The sequence below is a fragment of the Lathyrus oleraceus genome, chromosome 5, assembly GCF_024323335.1.
Source record: "Lathyrus oleraceus cultivar Zhongwan6 chromosome 5, CAAS_Psat_ZW6_1.0, whole genome shotgun sequence".
NCBI lineage: Eukaryota > Viridiplantae > Streptophyta > Magnoliopsida > Fabales > Fabaceae > Lathyrus > Lathyrus oleraceus.
Genome location: NC_066583.1, coordinates 339,961,417 through 339,980,531, shown reverse-complemented (window position 1 = coordinate 339,980,531; position 19,115 = coordinate 339,961,417). Strand labels below are relative to the sequence as shown.

Here is a 19,115-nt window from a genome sequence, read left to right as displayed (position 1 = left end):
TCTTTTTCTCTAAAAAATTTATAATTTAAGAGTCTTACATTTTTTTTACTACTGAAAATAATCGCAGGGAAAAAGAAAATACTTGGAATAGAGATTTCATGTTGGATATTCCTCTTAAAGAATATCATTGATTACTTTGCATGTTTCAATATAATTTTGAATATCTTTATTTATCATTTTTAAATGTAATCATATTATTTTTAATGCGATCTACAATAAAAATCTTATAAAAAGAAAAACAAATATTTATTTTTCTCTGCGCATTAGAAAAAAGCGGGACGCACTCCCGTGCCCGTCTGAACGCAAATAATAATAATAATTATTCTTATTCTTACAAAATAAAAATAAAAATAAATATTTTTTAATTGTTTTGATTGATTTACATTCGGATCTCAACTCTCAAGAAAAAGGAAGAAAAAAAAGTGAAAGTGAAAAATCGAAAAGTTTTTCCATTTTCATACCATAGCATAACATAATAATAATACAGATTCATGATGTTGCGCATTGCGTGAACGTTTTCATATCCTGGATTTGATGGCGTCTTCCTCCAACACTGGCAAGAAGATCCAAGCTGATTCTACTGATGAAGATTACACCGAAGCAGAACACGAGGAAGAAGAAGAAGAAGAGGGCGTAGGTTTTAAATTAATGCACAATTAAACATTGAATCGAATTTTGATTTTGATTTCACTTCGCAACTGATTTTATATGTGCCAATTTTTCCGCGTTGATGATGCAGCTCGAGCATTTTGACGATTTCACCCTTGCCTCGTCGTGGGAACGGTGTGTGATGTTTCTCCGATTTTTCCTATTCACATTGTGTTCTTCAGTTTGTTTTGAATTTAATTTTAATTAAATTAGTTTAGTTTAGAAATTAGATGGATTTAGTTTATATTTCGAATTTATTTTTTGATGAAATTAGTTTAGTGTAAGTTTTATTTTTGTTGTTAATTGTGTGTTTTTGTAGGTTTATTTCTGAAATAGAGTCTGTTTGTCGGCTTTGGATGTCTGATGGTCCAAAGAATTTACTGGTAATTATTGAAACTCACTGAGTTTGGCCTAATTGGAATGCTGATGATGACAAATCGAATTGTAACAGTGTAACTTTGTTCTAGGTAAAAGGAGCGGTTCTCTTGGACGATTCTGGTAGTTTATACAAGGTGACATCTGAGACGAAGTATGCGTTGAAAAGTTACAGCATGGAGTATTACTTTGAGACCAACTCTGCTGGTACTTTTTGTTCTGGGTAGAAGATGATTAGTAGATTTAGATGAATTCAGGAAATTTTTATTTTTAATTTATGGTGGCGTTTAGTTGACGCAGGCAAGCCTGCAACTTGGAATTTTGATTTGCATGATCTACAGCTATGTTTCGGCATAAAGGAGTTTTTGGTATGGTTTAATGTTGTGTTTTGACTTTCACTGAAAGTTTGTTAGTTTCACTAAGGATAAGAAAGCACTTCTTTATGTATATCATTAGGTGATTGCTCCTCAGAGTGCAAGCGGCGTGGTTCTTGATGCGCCAGAGGCTAGCAAGCTGTTGAGTGCTGTTGCGATTGCTTTGTCAAATTGTTCAAGGTAACTATTGCTTGTTTATGATTAGAACATAATGAAATAGTATATTATTTATTACTATTTTCTAATAATTTTGGCTTCAAAGTTTGTGGCCAGCATTTGTTCCAGTTCACGATCCTTCGCGAAAAGCTTATATTGGAATTCAGAGCATGGGCACTGTATTTACTAGAAGGTTTGAAGCAGATCGAATCGGTAGTCAGGTTCCAATAAAACTTATGCATTTGGAGGGGCTGTACGAGTTATTTGTATCTAAGTTTGTGAGTTCCTGTCTCTAGTTGCTTAATTTAATCTTCATTTAGTTTTTAGATGTTGGACAACACACATTTTTTATGTGATATCCCCTTGTTGCTTTATGCTTCCATACTTTGCTTTCTTTTACAAAACTGGTGCATTAATGCTAATATGCTATGATACAATTGGTTTACCAGTTAGTCTTACCTTACCTCTTCCCCTCGGGGAAGGGACATTTTGAGATAAAATCAAAAAGTGGATATGTGAATGGATTAATTATTACACCTCCGTCTCACAATATTTGTCGTATTTGACCATTTCACACAAATTATGAGAAAATGATAAATAAAAGAGAAATATAATTTTACCCATTTAGCCATATCAACTATTGATCTATACCCATATCTTGGTAGTGATGCAATACCATTAATTTGAGGGTACAATTGGAAAGCAGGCAATTATTACATTGGATACTAAAAGTTACAATCATTTTAGGACAAATGCTTTTTACAAATGTGATAGTTATTATGGGACAGAGGGAGTATGTATTACTATGGAGAATGCAAGTATGCAACAATTTTCTATCTTATTGTTGCATTAATATTTGTATAAAGAATTGGAATTTTGTTCCCAACTCTCTTTATTCTTTAAGAAAGTTATGTGTATGATATATTCTTTTTTGTTTTCTATATTCTGCCATACTTTTCCCAAATATGTTGCTTGATTCTTTGCAATTGCATACATAATGACCTCTACTTAATAATTTGTTAGAACCAGTTATTCTTCTATGTAAAATTTTGACTTGTCTGCACTGTCCTGAAAACTTCTGCCTGTAATTAATTTTCATTTGATACTGAAGGCATACTCCACACTGGATCTATCTGTTCATAATTTCAAAGTCCGAATTGCAATGAAGCTTACATTCAGAACACTTCCCTTTGACGATGACTATATGAAAAACTTTGATGCTAAAATGATCAGATCAAGGGAAAATCTTTCTGGGGAAACATCCAATGGGACACAGTGGGATGACGATTGTTCTTGGAGCGAGTGGTATTCTGCAGAAGATCCTGTTAAAGGTAATTGTTATTATAAAGGAACCTGTTGGTAGAAATAGCTTTAGGTAATTAGGTGCTTGCTTGGATGCTTTTATTTAGACAGTACAAGATTTAAGACTTGGAGATTCCTCATAAATATGTTTGTATATGCTTATGTATTCATTCAGGCATGTAGAAGACTAGTTTGGGATGGGCTATGATTTACAAAAAATGGAAAATAGGAGTTCGTTTGCATGCATGATTAGAGAATTTTGATACATCAAGTGCTTTTAGCTCTTTTCATTAGAATGTGAATTTTATGAAATTTTTATCATTGGCATCGGTATTTATTATACGATATTAAACTCATGCACTGTAAGTTTAAAATACAACACACCCCTTGTGCCCCAAAAATCTGAAATTTGGGGCAATTTTCAAAGTTTATGCTATAACCCGATTCGTCTGTCAACTTAGGTTAATCGTGGAACTGTTGAATGTTACCTTCAATCATTTCAATGGTTTGTTGGCTACATGTCACTCCCGTCATCTTTCCTTTCTTCTGTTTTATCCTTTAAAAACTGCGAGAATGACCTTAGTTCCTCTACCAGTGGCATGTGTTTCATTGAATTCTAAAAGCAACAAAAGTCATGCAGCAACACCTATCATAACTCATTAGACCGATGAATAAGTAGTGATACTTACCAATTGACAAAAAGGGTTTCGTTCCATTATGTTCCATTCGAATACAAGAACTTTCAAGTGGGTCTTAACTTCAGAGCTTAAACAAGCGGAAAGCAATGACAACCAAAGTCTTTTCCAACCACATTGTTTTTTACTCTTCCAATAGAAGGAAGTTCCAAGTCACACTCAAGAAAGTGCAATATCCTGTAATTGATCTTCTATCCACAGTTGACCCTGCACAGTCAGCATCAATATAGATTTTAAGATCCACTCTCCCATTCCGTTTGAACAAAATTTCTCTACCTAGGATCCCTTTCAAATATTGCACAATTCAAAGTGCAACTTGTAAATGAATCTCCTCTGACTAACCTTTGATACATCCCCTTATCAGCCGCAATATCTTATGCTCTTCCTTTGCATCTAGATCAATTGGTGCACTTGTAGGCTTGCATGCTTTGTTGCCAGTCTTTTGCAGAAGATCAATTATGTATTTCTGTTGGGATATGAAAATTCCTTTCTTAGAGTGGGCAACTTCAATTACTAGAAAATACTACAATTTGCCCAAGTGGTGACCCAACTATTGTTGCTCCTCTTCATCATCACCTGTCACTATAACTTCGTCCACATATACCAATAACACAATTATTCTCCTTGTCTCATACTGTTTGATAAATAGAATATGGTCTCCTTGGCTTTGTTTGAAGCCAAAACCTAACATAACTTTAGTGAATCTTTCAAACCTCACACACGGTAATTGTTTTAGCCCATATAATGCTTTTTTTTTAGTTTAAAAACAATGTTGGCATCAATTTGTTCTCCATATCGAAGGCAATTCCATGTAAATATCTTCAACTTCTCCATGTAGGAAAACATTTTTTTTATATCAAATTGTTGTAAGTTCCAACCACAATTAGATGCTAGGGATAATATCACACGAATGTTATCATTTTTGCAACTGTAGCAAATATTTCCAAGTAATCCACTCCCTAGATTTGGGTGAATCCTTGGCTACCAACCTTGTCTTTCAATAGATCCTTAGCCTTGTAATTTATAGTGTATATCCATTTGCACCCCTGCATGTTTCTTTCTATTTGGTAGAAGAACCAATTTCGATGTAATATTCTTATCCAATGCTTCCATTTCAAGTCTATGATCTTTTTCCATTTCTTGTCTGACAATGCCTCAGATAAAGAGGTAGGTATCATGGTAGTGTTTAGTCTGGTGATGAAGGCTTTATGGATAGGTGAAAACTGTTCAAAACATAGGTAGTTGGATAGAAGGTAGAGTTGCTTGTTGGTACATGTTATAGTATCTTTCCTTCGGGCAATTGGAAGATGTAGATCTTCATAGTGTAGTGATGGTATTGAGCTAAATTTTGGTTTCTTATGTTTTATTGGCCAGGATTTGGTTCCCTGTTTAATGTTGGGCTAGATTCTGTACCCCTTTTGGATCCTAACAAGCTCAAGTATATACCCCTTTTGGATGATGGTATTTGTACTCCTTTTGGATCCTAACAAGCTCAAGTCTGATCTAACAAGTGTCTATTTTTTCTCTCAACAATCTCATTTTGTTGTTCAAGAGTTCCACATTGGACATGATATGGCCTTAACATGTTTATAACATATGTTTATAAGTGGGGGCAATCCTCACCCTACAAGCGGTTTTGTAAGGTTGTGTTAGGCCGAATCACAAGACTAAGATGATATCAGAGCCTATCCAACATTCGTTTGGCCACCTGCTATCGGGTTTCCGCTATCGAGCCACCTACCATTTATATCCACACACTACGTCCAATCATGCTAGGCGCGAGGAGGTATGTTAAAGAGTCCCACGTTGGAAATGATATGGCCTCAACATATATTTATAAGTGAAGGCACTCTTCACCTTACAAAATCTTTGTAAGGTTGTGTTATGCCCAACCATAATTCTAAAGATTGTTAGTATTTCTAGTATTATACAACTTCCTATGTTATTGTTTATTCATTAAGATTCAATGTATTTATTGTGACACCATTATAAATATTAGTTATATGATCAGATTAAAGACACAACATTTGCTGAAATTACATGGTATCAGTAATAATAGTTCATCTTTGGGCTGCTCTGCATTTTCCTTCTTGAATGCGTTTTTGATGCAGTGCGTATTTTACACACTTTCCAATGGTGTTATAATCGGTTGGTCCTTTTCCAATACGGCCCACTGTTGTGCACCACCATATATCGCTGCAAAATTCCTCTTGCGAATAGTCATTTCCCCGCCGCAAGCGCCTCCACACACTGCCAACGTATCAGTGCGTGAGAGCGCATGTCCGCCTCTCCGGCCACTAGTTTCCAACGTCGACCACAGCTCATCCCTTTTGCCACATTCCGAGTTGTTTTTCATCATTTGGTGAGTTAAAAGAGAAAGTGTACACGGTGCAACCACTAAGATTCACTGTTAGTGGTGCTTCACACCTCATCTGCCGGCTTTCACACAAGAAGACTACGGATAGTACCTTCTTTTTTACAAAAGAATTAAGCCTATGATTAAAGTAATCTTTGGCATTATCAGACCTGGCCTTAATACTCACTACAAATTGTTTTTTTACCATTGAGAGGAATTATAGAAACATAAGGTAACTTCAGACTTTTGTTTTAGGAAGTAGACTCAAGTAACTTGAATACAATCACTACAAGTTTTTTTTTTTTTTTTTTACCATTGAGAAGAATTGTAGAAACATAGAGGTAACTTCATACTTTTGCTTTAGGAAGTAGACTGAAGTACCTCGAAAACAATCACCAATAAATGTTACAAACTGGCGGACACCTGATATATTTGAAATATTAGAGGTGCCCCATAAATCAGTATGAATAAAATAAAACAGAGAGGTAATGAATAGGCGAAACCGCGAAAAGGATCACAAGAGGGCCACAATGAAGGCGGAAAAACAACAGAAACCGCAATGAAGCTTAAAAACAAAAGAAACCGCAGAGACAATGGCTAGGGTTTATGCGGAAGCAAGGCCACCTAAAATTGGGCTCTCTAATGCCATGTGAAAACTGTATATATTTCAAAGTTATGAATTATGTACAAACACTAAACAAACACTAAACTGTTTAAATAGGTATTCTGAACGTAATGCCTACCTAGTGAACCGATGGACTAATGAGCCAAATACAAATTACTACTAATCATTATAAAAATACATTATTTACAATACCTCATATTGATTTTTGGACCTTTCTTGTATATATTTTAAATTTACAGCAAAAAGAAGATAGAAAAACCTTTGCGAGTCTCCTGAAGATATTGAGAAAGAGACACCGACAGCACCCTACCCCTCTTGATGCTTTGGGTGGCAGAAACACAACTTTGCTCCAGAAAAAAAAACCCTTTTGCTCATTTTGTCAATGGGGAACTAAGGATTTGCAAAAGTATAACCAATATTTGGAAAATAGAGGACACTGTATCTGCTTAGTCCATTCGAATGTCTAGCCTTTCAGAATTCAGACAGATCTTAATTCCTTTACTTTCAATTGCCTTTTTGAGAGCTTTGTTTAATGATTATGACATTTTTGGTGATTTCAGATTTTGTTTTTTTAATTGATAAAAGCTCTCCAAGCTTCGCTATTTTCATGAATCTTTCTAATTTCAGTTCCAATTCTGTTTAATTTATGCAAAGGTTGCATGCAGGTTTTGAACTGATCTCAACATGGTCAGAGAAGATGGTTGAAAGTTCTATGGAAATGGCTGAACTGGAAAATGCTTCACCTCATGAAGCTGAGAAGTGGTCAATCTCTCTAAGGTTTACTCCAAACATTTACTTTTAACCCCTGTTGAATCAAAACCAAACATGATGACTCGTTGCTATTGATTGAATCAAAACCAAACATCAAGTCTGTAATGATTATCGGCTGCTTTAAAGTAAATGATTAAATAATAATCAGGTTTAGTATGTGGTTCACATCAGTGGTCAATTTGTAACTACATGTTACCCAGAAATTTCATTTTCATCAGTGTCAAACTGAATGTTTATAACACTTGTAATGGTTAGGTAGGCTATACATCTACTTAATCGCCGTCCTTTCATTTACACTTTTAAAGCATTTACCGAGGGTCCTTGTACAATAGCATGATTTAAAAAAGCTTCATTATTTTAATGCTAGCGAAAATAAATTTAATTTGTTGTATATTTTGTATCCAATTACTACGAAAACTCGTTACCAAGTTTGACTTATGCTTCTTAATATTATTGTTATGCATATAGACTTGAAGGTTCTAAAGAGAGTCGGATTGGATTTGCATCCCAGTTGCATCTTCTTGTTGATGCATTGCAAATGTCATTCGAGGCACAATTTATAGAAGATTTTGTTTCAGGTTCAAATTTGTGTTCGTCCATTATATAGTAAATTCCATTTATAAATGCAACCTTTACGTTTCATAGTTAGTATATCTTTTCAATTTTGGTATAAAACTCAGCATTTTCCCTTGTTGTGGCTCGTAGCAGCTGAAAATCCAGGTTCCGATAATCTGAGATCCTCATTGGTTATACCTTCACCGACTGTTAGAGATCGTGTGCTGAAAGAACTGTTTATGGAAGGTATGTAGATCTTCAGCCTCTTCTATTGTCTTTAATTTTGGGTGTATGCTCTAGTACTCACACTGTTGATAGTTTATTAACCATTAGTCTGCTCTTACAGTTACATTCTATATATGGTCAATAAATCTGCCACAGGGACAAAATACTGGAGTCTTAGGGCACCAAAGAGTGAAATGAAATATAAATGATTTTTGTCTGAGGCACCAAAGAATGAAACATAAATTATTTTGGACAGTGGAAAATAGCATTGCTTGAATATATGATAATTGCACAGGCAGATATTGTTCATTGGGTGATTGGTTACTCTTTAGAATTTAGTTTAAGCTTAATTCAATCCAAAACTGGCATGTGAGGTAAAAGATGTCCACCATATTACAATTATTTCAAGCCATATCACACTGAATATGGGACTTTTCATGTCTCAATACACCTTCGTCACGCCTAGAACTGGACATTTGAAACTTGGCCCAAGTGGTTTGATAACGGGTGGCCCAATAGATCTATAATAGACTTTAACACCATTAGGCGAGGGTGTTATAGATTAGACGTTTTGGAAAGCATACTAAACTAGCTTATAGTTAATAGCTTATAGCTTATTAGTTTATATGACTAAAAGATACCTGTTTGGTAACTATCGTTTTCTCACGAGCTTATATCTTATTTTTCTTAGTTTATTGTATTTTTTGATAGGCTAATTCAAGTAGCTTATAACTTGTCATTTTCTCTCTCAATTTTACCCCTGTTATCTTGGAAAGCATACTAAACTAGCTTATAGCTTATTAGTTTATATGACTAAAAGATACCTGCTTGGTAACTATCATTTTCTCACGAGCTTATATCTTATTTTTCTTAGTTTATTGTGTTTTTGGATAAGCTAATTCAAGTAGCTTATAACTTGTCTTTTTCTCTCTCAATTTTACCCCTGTTATCATAATTGAAAAAATTAAATATCAATTTAACATACATTTTTTGTGTCATTTCAAATTTATAAGCTAGTTCAACTGCTAATTTGACCAAACTTTACAAATTAAATCAGCTCGCTTATCCACCATCAGCTAGCTTATCAGCTATCTGCCATTAGCTAGCTTATTTGATATCTACTATTTTCTACCAAACAGAACATATGAAAAAACAGTGGGAAGTGGACCTTTGTCCATCACGGGGATACTGGAAAGGAAAAAGTGGCAACAAATGAGAACTAGCACTTGTACATATATTGTTAGTATTACTTCAAAAATCATTAGTTTTTATTCTTTTAATTTTTATTTGATTATTCAGTTATATTATTGTTAAAACTATTATATTTAACCATTTTATATTATTTTTTTCTATGATAAAAAGTTAAAATTATTAATATAATATTTTTTGAGTTTATCATATCAATAGAATATTCTAAACTGTTCCATCTTCCATTATTTAATATTTCTTAATTTTGAAATTTTCTGAATACTCACATACTCTTTAAAATATTTGTTGTTGTCTATCTCGCTGTTGTTGTTGTTATTATTGTTATTATTATGCTATGTGTGTGTGTGTGTGTGGCATTTTCTAAAATATATAATGTACCGGTTGATATTTCAAAAGCATACCAATTACTCAAAAAGAATACCAAATATGTATACATTACTGAGAACAGTAGGTACCATTTAACTCCAAGAAGAACAATTATGAGCACTGTTTTCACGTTCTTGAACAGTAGGTACCATTTAACTCCAAGAAGAATTTTTTTTAAGAACATTTCTAATAATTTAAAAACCTTTTCCTTTACTAAATCTAAATCTAAAACTTAAGGTCTGGTTTATACTAACTTAGTGAATAGTTTTGATTTCAAGTTTCCTCGTCATTCCTGGCAGGACATGCTGATATATTTTGCTGGTTAGAATTCGGTTTTGATGTTTTACATTATTTTTCTGTAACCAGTGATGTAATCTTTGCAGATGCAAAATTCTCAGATTTTTCTGATGTGGGATATAAGACTTCGCGAGCTGTAAAAGGCGCACCTCTTGAATCGCTCTTTGCACAATTTTGTTTACATTCTCTTTGGTTTGGCAACTGCAATATACGTGGTATATACCAAAAGTAATTAGGGGTTGTTTGTTCTGTAACCTCAACTTAGAGTAGGAGAGAACTGATCTTGTGGAATTTATTTTCTTAGACATCACTTTTGTATTGTACTAATCATTTTGTATCATGTAATTTTGTTCTCTTTGACAGCTATATCTGTACTATGGATAGAGTTTGTTCGAGAGGTTAGGTGGTGTTGGGAAGAGTCACAACCATTACCTAGGATGCCACCTAACGGATCAATCGACCTTTCTACTTGTTTGATTCATCAAAAACTTCATATGGTAATTTTGTTTTTGTCTTGAAAGGATGTTTGCTAAAATTTACTCATTGTGTGCTTGTATGCTATATATATTTTATATGAAATTTCATGTTAAAATTGATTGTTGTGCGTGTTTTCTAGAACGTTTTTAACCTACTTTTTAGCTAACAGAAAAATAAATCTTGACTAATTTTTTCTCATTTTGGAATGCCTTGTATTCTTTTTTCATTAGTGTATTGAGTTCAGATATATTGTTGGTAATTTTGTTATGTAATTTACCCCACATTTGATGCCTTGGCCTTTGTATACTGTAGAATACATAATGGTATTGTGATACAATTTTATGCTTTACTATTCAGCTTGCAATATGCCTTGAGAGGAAGTGTCAGCTGGTTGAAGATTTTCAAGATTGTATTGGAAGTGTTGATCATATAGATTCTATGTCTGAGGTCACATACCATTTTCTCCTTTTGTGTTTCGGGATTAGGTTGATTGGTGTATTATTGCTGTCACTGTTTCAACAGTATGCTTTGTATTATTTTTGTAAACTGGTCTTCTTTGAATTGCAGGAAGAAAGTGTGGTTGGGGATGACTTGATGAATATACAGACACCCAGTGAGAATTTTTCTGGGAAAGTTGACAGGTGAACTTAGCAAGTGAGAACCTGCTCGGTTGTTAACAATTATTATAACTTATATATAGCTACTTAGTGCTTATTAGATAAGAGCTGCCCCTCTTATGGCTATTTCATCCATTACCATGATTCATGTTACCAATTATGTCCAATCTTAGTTGTTGAATCAAATTTCTATAGTTTCTCATTAAATACTGGTTGAGTCTTACTCAACCCCAAAAGTTAGCTCTTGGACTGAGGGCTTCCTATCACTTATAACCACTAATTTGGCCATATCACTAGTCAACACGAGATCTCAAAATCCCTCCTCATGCCTTGGACTTGACATTTAGAGAGTGGAGTTTGCCGAATTAGACATCGGTAAGTGACCCAACAATCGGATGGCCCAACAACAAATATAGGATATGCTTTGATGCCTTATCATCTAATAGGAATCAGAGAGGATAAAAGGAATATATTGACGTTGAACAACAAGTTCTCTCAACAGAGAATGAACTTTTAATTTTCTATAATATTGGAAACAAAAACAGCAATATACTAAGAAACAAAAATGTAATGCATCAAATGCTCCTTACGAGGTGATAATAGAAATAAGAAAATAGCACAAACTCTTTTATGAAAAAGAGCCTACTTCTTCACTCAAACTATCCCCAAATTTCCTTCACAATTTCCATGTTCCCTTTTCTGTTACTCTCCTTCGCCTTATATTCGTCATTCTCCATCTTATTCCCTTTAATGGGCCTATCATCATATTAAAATATGAACGAGCCTAACTCAACGACCCCACTTAGTGGGATTAGTTGTTGTTGTAACTGGGCCTAACTCAACTCCAAAAGCCAGCTCTTGGCATGAGGACTTCCCACCACTTCTAACCACTAATTTGACCAAGTTTATTGTATAATATTTAAAAGGATTTAGTTTATATACCCTGTTAATGTAAAAAAGTCTTACACATACATCCAATGATGTGTTGCCACCACATCATTTAATGAGTAAGACAAGTCGTGTTTTTAACTTATTATATGATTTGCTATCATTAAATGCATGTGTAAATTTTTTTACACGGACAATGTATAAATTAATTTTATTCAAAAACTATAAATTTAGTTATCACAAGTTGAGTCAATGCAATGAAACCACAAACTAGTATCTTCACTAAGTTAATGATGCTCTCGTTTTAAAAACTGCTAATAATTTACACTGTTCTAATGAAATAACCACTGTTAACAGAAAGCCTGAAGATGCAGACCTGTCTAATGACACAAAATCTTCAAACTTTACTAGGAGAGGTTCAGCTGGTATTGTTGATTCTATGATGCTTCTCAAGTCATATCAAAGTATGCATGCTCCATACACACAGGTTTCTCCAACATCCAGTCACCATTTGGCCTTGTCATAACATAGTACTTTGCCACCAATTGTTGCAGAATATAAAGCTCGTGGTCTTTTTATCTATGCTACAGGAACCACCTCTTATGACAGAAGACATGCATGAAGAGAGGATGCAAGCTGTTGAAGCCTTTGGTGATTCATTTGTAAGCTCAAACTTATATACAATGTATATAACAGTAATCATTGACTATAAAAGCTTAGAGCCTTAAAGGACCACATTGACCTCTTAGATATTTTAGCTAGATAGCCTCTTAAACTAGTTTACCAACCAACTTGAGCCAATTTATTGACACAGGTATTGGTGTAAAGTGGTATAAACTATCTGTGCTTGTCATGCAGTAGCCACTCATTTTCTTGGTATATAATAAAATATAATAGCTTACATACTTGAGTAGTTGCCTGGCTTGGCCATTGAGTTAACACTTTGAAACTTCTTTCTCATTTGAATTTGGTTGATTATTGCATACATTTATTGTGAATTTTGAACTCTAAGAAAACTTGCAGTTGAGTTATATATGTTTCATTGCATATATCAATCATATTTTTTTCTACAGAACTTTTCTGCTCAGCTGGAAAAGGATATCCTTACTTCAGGTAAAAATTTATACTATTTTTCATCACACCATATAATTATTAATCACATTCCTAGTTCCTTTTTTATGTGATAATCTTGTCGATTTTTATTTCTGGAAGCAGATGTTTAAGATGTTAAAAATAATATAAATGTATATACTCGTACATTTCCAAAATGATCATGCATCCTGATGCTCTATAATTGGTGTTGATATACCTACGCCAGTAACTAAATGGAGTGATAGACATTTGATAGTAGTTTATATTTTAACATATATTGTATGTTATTTTTTGTAGGATAAACTGATAAAGTACAAATTGTTTTTAAAATATATGAAATTTTAAGGGTATTGATCTGCATAATGAAACTTAATCCAAAAGTGATTTTTTTGTGAGACAAATGGTTTAGTGGTTTGACATAAATAAACTATTTGTTTCACCCTTGGTAAACTTTTTCCCTTTATGCTTCATAGTTAATAGTGCATGCCAACATTGTTCAATACTATAATATGTGACAGACAAAAAATGCCTTTGGTGCTATTAGATATGTCAGCATTTAAAGCAGCGAATCCAGATGCTATTTTCGAAGACTTTATTAGGTGGCATTCACCTGGAGATTGGGAAGCGGATGATGATCCTGAGAGCAGTGGATCAACATCACCCAATGCTCTTGACATCAATAAGTCGAAAGATAGTTGGCCTCCACGTGGGAGGCTTTCTAAGAGAATGTCGGATCATGGAAATTTGTGGAGAAACATTTGGAATAAAGCACCTGCTCTTCCTGCTTCGGAACAGAAGCCTCTTCTTGATCCAAACAGAGAAGGAGAAAAAGTGAGTATTTTTAAAGAAATTCTTGTTTTCTTTTCTTTTTTATATTGTAAAACATATTGTTGGATTGTTATAGCATAGAAACTATTAGCAACGAGGGAAGTGGTTTTAAGCAAGATTTAAGAAGGTCCATCCCTATATTTATATAAGAGGATTTGTCTTGGAATGCAGTCCATCTCGGTTAATAACGTCCTTGTGCTGGAAAGGCAAAGCAAACCTGTGATTTTTTTGGGTCAAGTAGTCTAGTGGCTGTAACTCACCTTTTAAAGGTGAACAAAGTGGGATGTTCCTACACAGCTACCAACTGAGCTGGCAAACATGTGGTTTTATGGGAAAATAGTTCATGTTGGCTATGCCATAAGGTGGGCGTATTTGGTGAGTTGAGGGTCCACCCATGAATAACAGCTAGAACTAGAAATTAAAATTATATAGTTCATTTGTAACATGTTCTTGTGTCCATCAAACTAGTATATCTATCAAATGAAATTTCTACTGTCATTGAAAGGAAAATGACTACTTGTACATGTTTGTGTTGCTCGAGAGACTGTAATGTTTATATTCTCAATTTTCCAGGTTCTTCATTATCTTGAAACCTTACAACCACATCAATTGCTTGAACAAATGGTGTCTACTGCCTTCAGAGCGGCAGCCGACACAATAAGTCAGACTAGTTATGGAGAACTGAACCAGATGGAGACTAAGATTCAACAACTTTACCCTACCATGGCATCAGCTTTGAGGCCTCTTCAAGGTATCTAATTATTCGTTAATTTCGCTCATGTGAAAAGAATAAATTTTAACTCATTTCCATTCTGTTGCAGTAAATCGATTGTCTGCAGACAGCGAGACTATCGAAGACTTAAAACGACTGTGTGTCGTTTTTGAACATGTTGAAAAATTACTAACTGTCGCAGCTTCTCTTCATCGCAAGCTTATACGAGCACCACGCCTCTCAAGAGAAATTTTTAATGATTACTACAACTTTTATATTCCAAGAATGGGAACAGGCTTGACAGAAGAGGTTGTTGAAAAGGTAAAATGTTTCTATTACTAGTTGATTTGATAATAATATTCCACGCAAAGTGTTTCTTACCTTTTTTATACATGCATTTCATCTATCCTTGTTGTATTCTTGCATAGGAATTTGACAAGAAACAAGAAATAAGGGACAATGAAAGGGAAGTGTTGTCAAATATGTTCGTTCCTCCCACTGCTAACCAGTCTTGGAGAAAGGTTTTGAGCATGGGCAATCTTCTCAATGGTCACGAACCAATCCTCAGGGAGATTATTTTTTCGCTACACGATAAAGTGAGTGGTAATCACTATGCAGCTCGTAGTGGTAGTGTTTCTCAACAAGATATTGAAACTTATAGAATGTATATATGTGGAACATCTAATGACCTACGTGTAGCACTTTCTGTTGCATCCTGTGATTAATTGTGTTATTTATAGGTCACAATGGTTTTAATATTTATAAGGAATCAGTTAATTCTCCCCTTGAAAATGAAAGAGTTTGGCACTATCTCATCCTCATCTTCATTAATCTTCAATATTTCAATCTTTCAATTTCTTCAATATTTCAATCTTTAACTATAGTTTTCTTAAAGAACGTTCACAAGTTACACTCTATTTTTCCAGATAGAACTTGTTAAAGTATTTTTATTGTATGAAAAATAAGTGAAACTAATAATCCTAATTTTAACCTTTGACTATTGAATCTTAAAAGAAACAATTATACTATAAAACTTTTGAATTTTGTATGTTGGGTTCGAGTTACTCGTGAATTTTAGTCAGAAATTTTCTTTTTATGGTAACCTACAAATTAAACACATACTGTAATGTTAATAATTGATATTATCATGTTTAGCTTAGAATCTTGGGTAATTTCCCACTTCAGTTGACTTTAGCTTTTAGATATACTACTTCTATTGTGTTTGATTAAAAAAATCTCAAATTTGATGTACGCATTTCAATATGATAAACAAATTGATTTTATTCTCATCAGTCACAAAATGAGAATCAGAGACCCACTACTAGAAAATAAATATATATTTAAAATGGTGTAAGATAACAAGTATTCAATTTAAGCAAGTTCTTGTCAAAGATACAAGAAGAAAAATTAGATTTGAGGAATAATGCTTGTAGGCCTAGTGGCAACATCTGGGGCTTCAACCTGCCACCTCCCACACAAACGACACCCTATTTTTTATAAATAGATAATATTAATCTTGCAATCTTTTTTTTCTTTTAAAATTTACTAATCACACGCACGAATTTCAAATTGTCTAGCGCTGATATCGGAAATTTTAAAATCAATATGTTTTTTTCACCGTGAATTATTAAATTTGTGTGAACTTGTACCGTGCATTCTAAATTTTTTGGTATTTTCAAAAGTTGTCCCGAAAATTTCACAAATTGCGGTACAAATGAGCTGCATTTTTTCAAAAATTTCAGAAATTTTGATAATTATAAATTTTTTGTTGTTTGATGGAAATTTTAGAATTTTCGATGAAATTAGGAAAATTTTAAAATTTCTGAAATTAATCTTATCTTTTTTCCTATTTTTTCCAATGAAATATAGGGGCAAAGACGACACTATTGCAAACAGAGTGACGGATAGAGCGACATACAAGGATATGACCGTTAAGGATGAGTCTTCCTTGATATGATGAATGGTTTCAACCGATTCACACCGGAGACGGTTGACTGAGCAGGGGCAGTTGCTCACCCCGTAGCACCAGACGCCGAGAGGTAAGATCAGTCGAGCAATCCAAAGATAATGCTAAGGCTGCTCATGCTTAGGACGGGTTGGTTCATGATGCTCATGACCCAACGACCGAGACAAATGTGACACATATTGTTGCTGAGGTTGCTGATGAGGTGACAAATGAGGTGGTCCAGGAAGATGCCACTGTTGCAGATGACGTGGTCCAACTAGATGTTGTTGTTGCTGATGAGGTGGCTTTTACAAATCCGATCCAATCTGCTACTGCTAACAATAACATAGAGGTTACGACTCCGTCGACGGAGCCGTCTGTGCACATTGATGGAGCATTCTTGGGAGGATCCATATAACCAGTCAGTGCTTATAGAGTATGTTGACCATGTGACATACCGACTATGGTATGGAAAGGTATATATATATATATATATATATATATATATATATATATATATATATATATATATATATATATATAACTTTAATTTATTTAATATTGTTCCATGAAAGCTAACTGCTAATTTTTAAAATTTTGTTTATCACAGGACTGTCCTACACTGAAGGTGACATTACACGAGTTGAAGTTGAAGAACTTTCCCAAAACTCCGATGCCTGAGCATGTCAGGCGTATTGTACAGAATTTTGAGCTCCTTGCATTTGCCGATTGCTCACTTACCATGCTCGACGCTTCACTTCTTACTGCTTTTGTTGATCGATGGCACAAGAAGACATCTTCCTTTCATCTTCCGTTTGGGAAGATTACTATCACTCTGGATGATGTTTCCTCATTGTTCCATCTCCCTATCGTCGGAAGATTCTTGACCGCTCCTATTATTAGCCTGTCACTTACATGTTTGATTGCTGTACGAGATTTGAGAGTTTTTGAGGAGGTCATGCTGAAGGAGTTTAATTTTAAATGGGGCGCTCACCTTTGTATGTCTTGACTTCGGGATAAGTAAGAGGAACTTGTTTTGGTACAGATGTACTGGGAGCTTATTGTTATTTTTATATATTATTTGTATATTACATGTAATATTACTCATGACCTATTTAGATAATGTTTTGGATCTTCCATTGATGCAAGATGAACATAATTTAACATTTGACAAACGATTACATAACTTAAACATAAATTAAGGAAACAATAATAAATAAAGTTTTATCATCTTAATTATGTCGTCGTCAGATCTTGAAATCTTCACATCTAACTCGATCAACCCCTTTGTTAACCTACAGCGAAATGATCTCCATATATCCTTCACATCTTCATCGATCTTCAACTCAATAAGGTTGTATTTCACCATTCCATAAGTATCAATCCAATCTTCACGAATTCGATCTTTCACACCTTTCTGTTACCGGTATCACACAACAATTCATTCAACTTGGATGTCAAGGCGACGAAAGATGTGGTGCTATCCGGAAGCCGGAACTCTACGGGAGGTAAAGCTCTGTTAAAGTACACTTCAGCCTTAATAAAAAATCGGAGAATAAGCATTTTACGATGTTTTTTTTATCAAACAACAGATGACCCATATTTATACAACTTTGCATTTATTTTGGAAATTTCATTTTGGTTAAATTTCCGGTATAACATGGTACCTTTAACATTTCCGGTATAACATGATACCTTTAATATTTTCGATAATTTTGCAAATTTATGGAAATTTAAAAAATTACGATATATCGAAAATTATAAATACACCATCGAAAATTTATTTTATACCAAAAGTTTTAATTTATGTATCGAAAATTTTATATTGAAATGTGTTTTAAATTTTTGTTTATAGAATTATGAAATTTTAGGAGTGTTAAATATAAATGTGGGAATGACAAGTTAAAACCTCCTGCAACTTAATTAAATAGACTAAGTAGGAATCACTGATAAAATATTTTTCTTATAGTGTCACTGTTAATCAGGTTAATTATGTTTTAGGGTTGAATGAAAAAATAAATCAAACATAAAAATAAAATTTTAAGATTATTGTAGGACTTCATAGACGAGTTAGTTAAATATTAATTACATTAAAGATTAAATCACCAATTCTTCAATATATTACTCGATCTCTCATAAAAATCACATCAAAAGTTGATTTTTTTAATACTTTGCTTGCGAATTGACTCTTGAGCATTGATAGAAATTGTATAATGAACAATTTTTTTTCTGTCTCTAATGATTGCACAAAGGAAATGAAAAAAAATGAAAAGTTATTTCTTTCAACCTTACTACTACGATAAGACAGTCTTGACAAAGTTTATGATCGTTAAAACTAATCAATATTATTAATTTTCAAATAATAATTTTTTAATTTTTATCTAATAATATTCTTAATTATTTAATATATTTATTTTAATTTTTTTTCTATAATAAATTCTAAGGGTAATTATGACAAAAATACAATTAATACAATCTTGAACTTTACCAGTGACAATTAAAATAAAACAGAGGAATTAATATATAATATTTCGTTGATATAAATCTTTGATAAGACTTTAGAGACTTCTACTTATTTCAACAATTGGACGGGACAAATCTT

The 19,115-nt window shown here is 33.5% G+C and overlaps 1 protein-coding gene across 6 annotated transcripts; it reads left to right on the top strand.

Moving 5' to 3' along the window:
- Positions 1 to 385: 385 nt before the first annotated feature.
- On the top strand, positions 386 to 15,378 carry LOC127084496 (uncharacterized). 6 transcript variants are annotated; one of them, XM_051024958.1, is made up of 22 exons: positions 386 to 633; positions 740 to 783; positions 968 to 1,031; positions 1,116 to 1,230; positions 1,324 to 1,391; positions 1,480 to 1,577; positions 1,660 to 1,831; positions 2,665 to 2,884; positions 7,197 to 7,308; positions 7,771 to 7,880; positions 8,011 to 8,103; positions 10,041 to 10,169; positions 10,318 to 10,451; positions 10,789 to 10,878; positions 10,999 to 11,072; positions 12,294 to 12,423; positions 12,527 to 12,598; positions 13,010 to 13,049; positions 13,573 to 13,859; positions 14,430 to 14,607; positions 14,678 to 14,889; positions 14,997 to 15,378. In XM_051024958.1, exons 1-22 carry the CDS (start codon positions 535 to 537, stop codon positions 15,291 to 15,293), a joined length of 2,838 nt encoding a protein of 945 aa, XP_050880915.1. In that variant the 5' UTR covers positions 386 to 534; the 3' UTR covers positions 15,294 to 15,378. The 6 variants fall into 6 exon arrangements, with proteins under 6 accessions (XP_050880915.1, XP_050880914.1, XP_050880912.1 ...); XM_051024957.1 differs by having other exon boundaries at positions 8,008 to 8,103; XM_051024955.1 differs by having other exon boundaries at positions 1,315 to 1,391.
- The last annotated feature ends 3,737 nt before the right edge of the window (positions 15,379 to 19,115 follow it).